Raw genomic sequence first — 8,959 nt, forward strand, 5'->3', positions numbered from 1 at the left:
ATGCAACATGGTATATAACTGAGGTTGATGGTAACCATGGTCTGCAGCAAAAAACACCCCTCCAGCTTTACAAAAGTTAATTGTATTACAGCTAAAAACAATAATAAAAGCATTGAAACTGTGTTCAATTTTGATACAAAACAAGGTTTTATTATACCAAATAGATCATTGCATTTTAGCTGTAAGCATTTATATATATATATATATATATATATGTTATATATATGTTATATATTTCATACTTTTTATCTTATTTTATACAACTCTTTCTAATGTATGTTGTAATGTTTAAAAAACTAACAATATCCATTCTTATTTTCTTCAAAACCCTAAGTATATTTTATACCATCTCCATTGACATCAATCCTTTGAAATAACATGGCTGTGAAATCTTCTGGGTTCACCCCTTGGTGGCCATTTATAGCTTGAACTGCCTGAAACCAAAAATATAATCAGTAACATTTAATGCTATAAAAATAAACTATGTACAATAAGGAAACATAATTGAATACATAAGTATATACAAAGTTATACAGAAAATAGGAATCAGTAAAGTAATCACTAATCACTATCTTACATCTAAATTAGCCATTTTCACTAACACATGTTGCTCGTTCTCATAGTAACCAAGTCCAGAACTTCTCTCGGGCAGTACTTGAGGAGTAGTAACATAACATGGTTTTTCACTGAGATAAATTCAAAAAGATTATGTGGTGTTGTTATAATTATTGCCAGTAAAAACCACCAAACTCTAGTATTTTAGTATAGCGAGAGTGAGCGAAAGAGTGACTTTCTCCCAATGTCTTCCTGCATACAAAACATACATAGCACAGTTGGTGCTCAGTCATCAAGATGATAAAAAAATAAACACAAATATAAACAATATAGAAAAGAGAATTGTGGGTCCCTCAGTTTGACAACCAAGTGATATTAATTAATTTAAATACGGGCATCATCAATTATCACAGTTGTGTCTTATCAATCATCTAAAACTAGCTAACTGCAGCCAGCTGAAGAACTCCTAGAAGCTTTGGGAACCTAGAAGAAAGGACACAGACCTCATGCCTGAAAGGCTTCCTCTAAAGTAACCAGCAGAAAAACAGAAAATGTATACAACTGAAAAAGAACAAATATTAATACTTATGCATATACCGACCAAAACTTCCTCTAAAGTTCAAGCAACATAAAATCATCAGCATGTGTGTTGGCCACATAAAAGTAGCTATTTTTGTGAAGCTTTTTAATGTATTGTGAGAAAATATCAACGAAGAATACAGATGATGTACTTACTGCAGTCCAAGCTACCATAATACCTCATAATCAACACAATCATTTGCACCACTTTCACAGAAAGAAGTAGAGCAGATGAATCAGAGATATGGGGAAAGATTCAGGCAAGGTAGAATGGTAAAGGAAAATACATGACATGCCTTTCCAAGGCTAGCGGGTGGAATCTTCCGGAGAGGAAGGTATTGACCTGGGCATTTTGAATCATGGCCTTAAGGTCTATTTGGATAATACCCACTTGGAAGACAATTGTTGGGACCACTTGGGGAGAATATGACATTCAATTGATTTCTGCTTAGAAAATATACCAAATGTTTGGCCTTCCCAGATAACTATACAGTTTTTAAGCCCTACAGTTACTTCCCTGCTCCAGCCTGATCCTTGTGCCACCCTACTTGTTTATATAAACTGTTACATAGTTTTCTTGGAGATGCTGGCAACTGACTGGTCATACCCCCTGGGGAGAGTTGTCAGGAAAGTTGTGCTTTCAACATTTTCTAACTTATTGTTATGAAGTGCCAACACTAGCACATTTCCACAGCATGGAGGAACGAGATGGCCCAACATAATGCATAATGGATGAGGAAACTTTTAAGAGATCTCATTGATTTAATTATACATTATAAAGGGCCGAGCCAAGCTCTTCTTGTGGCAGAGGCTCGCTGGGTCTGTTCGTTCATAATGTAGTGAAGGGAAGGAGCTGAAGCATAACTCTTCATGTGAACTCTGTCTTTAATGTAAAAATCTGTGCTACCTGATATTAGAGGTATGCATCCCAACATATCCCAGTGTTGGATATTTATCCATTCACAGGAAAAACACCAGGATGTCCCTGGTGGCTTTTCTAGTGTTAGAGTTTAGAATCTGGACAGCACAGGTCCATCAGGCAATTTTGTGAAGTTAGCTTGGCAGTACCATGTATCCAAACAATTTGACCCTATTGGGAATTTGACCCCATTGAGTAAATTCCTTCAACATACCAGTGCAATGATTGAGCAGAAACCATCTGGTATACTTTGCTGATGCATCCCACACTGGGACAACCAAACTGATGGCATCAGAGTGAGCAATTGCAGCCAGACAGCCTGTAGACTATGTGCATGTTTTTTCTGTGTGTTATAACTAAGGACTGTCAAATACCAAAAAGACTCATTTTTTTCTGTCACAGCATTGGTACTGACCATGAACTGGGTGCTCAAGCTAACCAACAAAGCCACAACAACCTATCCAAGTGTATTTGGGTGGATCAGAAGGATATTGCTGTGTCTGCCTTGTTGCAGGAAGTGCAAACATGGTGGACCTAAAACTTGGTCGAGTTGGGTCTTGGAGTGATAGCTGACAAATGGCATGGGGATCTCTAAATGAATCTGTTGTGCTTACAGCATCAGGTGGTATTTAAAGGTCGATCAGTGCACTCTACTTGTCTTGGGGTTTATGGCCTTGCTGCAGCTTTGCCTGTGGCCGGCTTCATCTAGGCAGATAATTCCACAAAACACAAAAATATGTGGACCTGGATAAAACATAGTACATACAGTCTTTCCAAGTATGAACAAAAGTTCAAAATCTTCATTCAAAGTGATGAACCGTTTAGTGATCAAAGCATGTATGAAATTAAAAACACTGAAGCGGAGGATCTGTCTAAAAAGAACCTTATGGGAATCTAGATAATATACGGTATATATGCAATAGTGTTATACCGCGATATACTTTAATAAAATAAAAACACAATGGTCGGAATAACACTCACAATATTAAAAACTCTGAGCCAGAGTGTTAAGGCGCAGCATGGTTTTCAGCAATGTATAACATTGTTTCATCAAAGCCTGTACATGTATAGCTGTTTCCTTCGTTAGCAATAGCGTCTGCACTTAGATTTGGCGGTTAGAAAACTCAGTCACCAATCCGTGATCTCACGATTGGAGACTCCGCCTCAATGCGTTTTGCTAGAATGACATCTATAGAGGTCAAAAAAGGCATATAGCCCTTAGATATTGGAGTCCATAATATATCTGCCACTTGTTGAAATATAGTCTATAGACTGGTATAATGTATTTAGACCCAATGTCCATGCATAACATCAAAAAAATAAATACATCAAATGAGAATACCAAAAACCTTTCATTCAGACATGAGAGTAATGGTCCCTTTATTCAACTCCCCTTCATTTCTCTCCCTGAATCTTTGGAGTGCCACAAAAACCTTGGGGCCAGCCTGTTAAGGTAAGTATAGAAACTCTGGAATATTTTTAATATTTATTGATTTACATTATGCCATCGTATTCCGTAGTGATATACAGTGGGTAACCTGGTCAATAGTAACAACCTGGACTTCGAAACAGAAGGTGAGGAGGGCCCTGCCCAACTCTATGACGATAAAGGTAAATTACTGCTGAACAAAGACAGTATACTATAGAAAACAATATTTTCATAATAGAATAGAATAGTTGTGACTGGGCCATGCCTCTAGGGGGCCTGGTGCGACCCCTTCTTCCTGTATCCTCGTACCAATTCAAAATTGCTTAGAAAGGGCCCTTCCGACCTGGACCACACCAATCCAGGTCGGAAGGGCCCTTTGTAAAGTATTTTTAACCGGCACAGGGAGACAGGAGCGTATGAGGGTCACGTGAAACCGAGGCTGCCCGCACAGTGTGCGCAAGCAGCCAGAAGGAAAGCTGCAGGAGCGTGGGATATATGTCTGTGTTAATGTGTATATATATATATATATATATATATATATATATATATATGTAGGTAAGCATGGATGTGTACTTCTGTGTGTGTGTATGTGAGCATGGATGCGTGATTGTGTGTTTGTGAGAAAATGGATGCGTAATTGTGTTAGTGTGCGTGTGAGCATAGATGTGTAATTGTGTATATGTGTGAGCATGGATGTGTAATTGTATTAGTGTGTGTGTGTGCATGAATATGTGCTTTTGTGTGTGAGCATGGATTTGTATGTGTGTGAGCATGGATGTGTAATTGTGTGTGTGAGTATGGATGTGTAATTGTATTAGTGTGTGTGTGTGCATGAATATGTGCTTTTGTGTGTGTGAGCATGGATCTGTACTTGTGTTAGTGTGTGTGTGTGTGAACATGGATGTGTAAGTGTGTGTGAGCATGAATGTGTACTTTTGTGTGTTTGAGCATTGATGTGTGGGGTGAAATAGAGTGTGTGTTAGTGAGTATGAGTAAGTGTGTATAATTTGTTTGTTTACATATGTTTTATGTTGGAAGGAGGGGGGTCAAAGAAGGCACAGACTAGGTGTTGGGGTCCTGGGACCTTTTTCCGCATCAGAGACCGGTGGTTTCTAGTTATGTCTCTGCCTTGCTCATTGCGGGAAAGGCCAAAAAAATATGTGATGCAAGAACATTTCAGACAATACTGTTCTAAACACAAAAAATCCACACAACAGAGATCAGGAAACAACTCACCACTCAAATGGGACAGTTTTAGACAATGTTTGACAAATCTGATCTCTACAAATCAATTACTTTACAAACAAAAGTTAATACTAAACCTAGGAGCAACAGTGTTTGCAAATTAGGTATAGAACTGGCAAATCAATAGCTAGAGTAATTCATAAGAAAACAAAGTAGCTACACACAGAATTAAAGACAGCAAGGAAAGACTTATTATAGCCATGTAGATATTTAGAATATTTCATAATAATAATAATAATAAGGACAATAATAAATTATTAACACGGGTCAGGCAAAAGAGCAGTCGGGGTCATGAACATAATTCAGGGCAGGCGGTAATCTGTGGTAGTCAGGAAGCAAGCAGAAGTCAATACCAATGGTTCCACACAGTGGCCCTAACTACCAAAGCCAGCCCTGATTACGAGTCCCACGTCCATTTCGTGTTACTCGCTGGACCCGCACCATTTGTTTTCTATGTATTCTAAATAGTATTGCAGTCCTCCACTATCCTGCGTGTGGAGCGTGAGGTCTCACGCGGAGTAACATTAAGGTCACAAGGAGGGAAGACTGCATTGACTCTGACAGTCTCCTTCTAATCTGTAGAGTCAGAGTGGCAAGTACTTTTGTGATTTTTGTGGGGCGTTTTTGTGTTGGAGTGGAGGGTGTGATTGCATGCCAGGGAGTTTGGGGAGGGGTGGTGGAAGAAATGCCTGCCCAGGGTCTAATTAATATTTAAGGCTCTGAACGTAAGCGAGAAAGATCTGCAAAGAAACAACTGAAGTCAGCTGCAGTAAAGGCCTGGCAAAACATCACAAAGAAGGAAACCCAGTGTTTGGTGATGTTGATGTGTTCCAGACTTCAAGCAGTCATTGCCTGCAAATGATTCCGACAAAGTATTAACCCCTTCGCGACCTTTGCCGGTTCAGGACCGTCATGACATGAAGGTCACTAAATGACCTTTGACGGTCCTGAACCGTCAAAAAGTAAAATAAGCTTAGAAAGTGATCAACGATCACTTTCTTCGCTTAAACGGCGTTACTGTAATGCCTCGATGTCGAGGCATTCAGCAAGGCCGAGATCGGCATCGGGGGCCATGTCTGGCCCCTCCCCGAGGCGTCAACAGCCGCCATACATTGTATGGCGGCGGACGCCCGTTTTAAAAGCGTTAAACTTAAATGGTGTCGCTGGAATGCCTCGATCAGGAGGCATCCAGCGACACCAAACACTTACCTCTGGGTGGGCTGTGACCGCTCCGGAGAGCGGTCACAGCCGCAGCTGCCGGTGTTCTTCGCCATCAGCAAGATGGCGGCCGTCCTGTAAAAGAAACAAACAAGTTTTTAAAGTACGCTAGATGGTCTAGAGAACTCTGGCTCCACTTGCAGGTTGAATACAGGTACTGCATTCAACCATGCAAGTCAATGGAGCCCAGCTTTCTAATCACAATGTGATTAGTAAAATATAAAAAAAAAAAAAAAATATGGAAAAAAAAAATATGGAAAAAATTAAAAGTGCTAACATTTAAAAATAATTATGCAGTGATGTCACTAGATGAACCATCCAGTACCAGCAAAATGTGTAAAAAAAATATAAAAAAAAAAAATTATTAAAAAAATAAAATAAAAAATAAAGTTTATTATTTTGAGCAAGTGCTAAAATTTCTCAAAAATCTCAACAAAGAGTTAAAATAAAAGCACTTCAAATACCCAAGGGGTGTCTAATATAAAAAAAATGGCTGATGGGGTAAATTGGAGTGGCTGAGCTCAAAGATAGGGCATAGGCACAGACTTTCCAAAATGGACAAAAAAAGCGCACTTCCCAAATGTGGCATTTTAAATCTCAAACAAAACGACAAATCCATGCATGTCGGGTATCACTGCACTCAGGAAATGTTCCTGAACACACATTGGGGTGTTGTTTGACAGTGGCATATACCAGGACCTGTATATCTATAACTAAAGTACAATTTGTGTGAAAAAAAATTAAAAAAAATTACTATTACAAAGTTTGACAAAGTGTAGTTGTATAATTGGTGCATGGAAAGGGTTAAAATAACAGCATTTGGAATACCCTGGGGTGTCTAGTTTTCAAAAATATATGGTTTGAATGGGTTAAATTGAGTTAACCGGCTTCAAAGATGTTCCAAAGAGGAGATGGAGGCAGACTGACCAGATTTGTTAAAAAAGATTTGGAAATCATAAAACGCTACTTGTACTTATTGCCCTATAACTTACAAAAAACAGCAAAAAAACATAAAAACATTGGGTATTTCTAAACTCAGGACAAGTAGTAGAATCTATTTAGCTAGTTTTTTTACTTGCTTTTTTAGGTGAGTAAAAGATTTTTCAAATAAAAGTCATAAAATGTGTTTTTTTTTCAAATTTTCACCATGTTTTTTTTATTTTTTTTATAGTAAATAAGATGATACGATCAAAATAATGGTATCTGAAGAAAGCCCATCCTGTCCTGAAAAAACAATATATAACTTATGTGGGTACACTAAATGGGTGAGGAGAAAATTACAGCTGAACACAAGCACCACAAAAGTATTAAAACAGCCTCGGTCCCACAGGGTACAAAACGAAAAATGAGCCCGGTCCTTAAGGGGTTAAAAATGAACATTTAATTTATGATTGTGTTGATTTGTCTAATTACATTTGAGCCCCTGAAGTAAGGGGACTATTTATGAAAATGGTTGCAATTCTTAAACATTGCATACAATATTTTTGTTATGCCCCTTGAGTTAAAGCTAAAGCCTACACTTTAATTTTATCTCCATTGTTTCAATTCAAGTCCATCGTGGTAGGATACACAGCCAAAATTATGAAAATTGTTTCAGTATTCAAATATTTCTATTTTTTATTTTTTTTCATCGAAAATATAATGCAATTTACAGAATTCAAATATTTCTTGACCTAACTGTATGGATATGGGGCATATTCCTACTTTGGGGATGTCATTTGTACAAGAAAGTAAAAATAATAAATAATGGTCTGCAAAACACAAAACGTTTTTTTAATGTATACGTAATAAAATCGGCGGTCAAAAAATATATACTGTAAACACTTGAGTCCTCTTATACTTTAAGTACATATGAGCATAGATTTGGATAGTGTCATGACCACTTCCAAATCTATGTTCAGACATCAGTTTGAGTATTTAGTATCTCCAGTACTCAGACCCTATTTTTGATGGAATGTATTTTTATTAAAGCTTGAAAAGTAAAGCACATTCTCTCAATTTATATGTGGTAGACCAGTGACGCACCCCTCTTCAAGTCCTTGAGGGACACAAATAGGCCACAACTTTTGTTCCATCTTGACCAAAGTTATCTTTAACCCCTTCAATCCCCTATAGACGTACCGGGACGTCTAGCCTTTCGTGCAGCGTCAGGAACACATCCCTGCCGCTGCACGGGAGAACAGGCTGTCGTTTGACAGCCTGGACCCCCCCCTGGCAGCAGAAGCCAGCGTCGCTGGCTTTCTGCTGCCCGATCTCCTGTAACAACTTGGTGTGTCATTAGCCTTGGGGGACTGAACCACATCCGGGTCAGTGACATTACTGCCGGATGTGCGACACTGGGGGAGAGAGAGAGAGAGAGAGAGAGAGAGAGAGAGAGAGATAGATAGAGAGAGAGAGTTCGTTTTGCAGAGCTGCAGTGCTTAGTGCAAAACCACATTATATATTGGGGATAGTGTAGTGTTTTAGAAATTGGCCAGGTAGGTACAATGGCGCAACATGTCTTCAGCGCTGAGGAGGCTCATGACTGCCTCACTCAGTCTGATGACGATGCCACTCTGACCGCGTCAGACGCCGAGGCCACTCTGAGCGCGTCAGACGCCGAGGCCACTCTGAGCGCGTCAGACGCCGAGGCCACTCTGAGCGCGTCAGATATTGATCCAATATCTGAGGAATCCTGCTGTGCGTCAGATAATGACGAGTCAGAGGAAGACGATGATGGCCAGGGTCCATCTGCCAAAGCCAGGCGTGGAGAGCCTGACTCTAAATATAATTGGGTGCCCCCAAATATGATAGACCCAGTAATCCCTGCTTTTACTGCGACTCCTGGCATCAGATGTGACATCGATGCTAGCGAGCCAAAGTCATTTTTCCATTTAATGTTTGCCCCCGAGTTTTTTGAGCTGCTAGCAGCTCAAACAAACCTCTATGCAGCCCAGTGTCAGGCAGCTGACCAAGGAGACAGAAGCCAGACCTGGTACCCCACTGACTCCCATGAAATTAAAAGATTTTGGGCC

At 39.5% G+C, this 8,959-nt stretch overlaps 1 protein-coding gene across 1 annotated transcript in view; it reads right to left on the reverse strand.

Annotated features, from left to right (window-relative positions):
* LOC149298404 (guanylyl cyclase-activating protein 3-like) overlaps positions 1-8,959 on the reverse strand; it is a 31,429-nt gene that overhangs the window by 1,166 nt on the left and 21,304 nt on the right. The window contains exon 3 of the mRNA XM_089487571.1: positions 347-434. Within this exon, the coding sequence (XP_089343697.1) occupies positions 347-434 (88 nt within the window). The remainder of the gene's footprint in view (positions 1-346; positions 435-8,959) is intronic.

This window comes from Sceloporus occidentalis, unplaced genomic scaffold, assembly GCF_023333645.1.
Source record: "Sceloporus occidentalis isolate IW3139 unplaced genomic scaffold, rSceOcc1.0.p SCAF_33, whole genome shotgun sequence".
NCBI classification, from domain to species: Eukaryota; Metazoa; Chordata; class Lepidosauria; order Squamata; family Phrynosomatidae; genus Sceloporus; species Sceloporus occidentalis.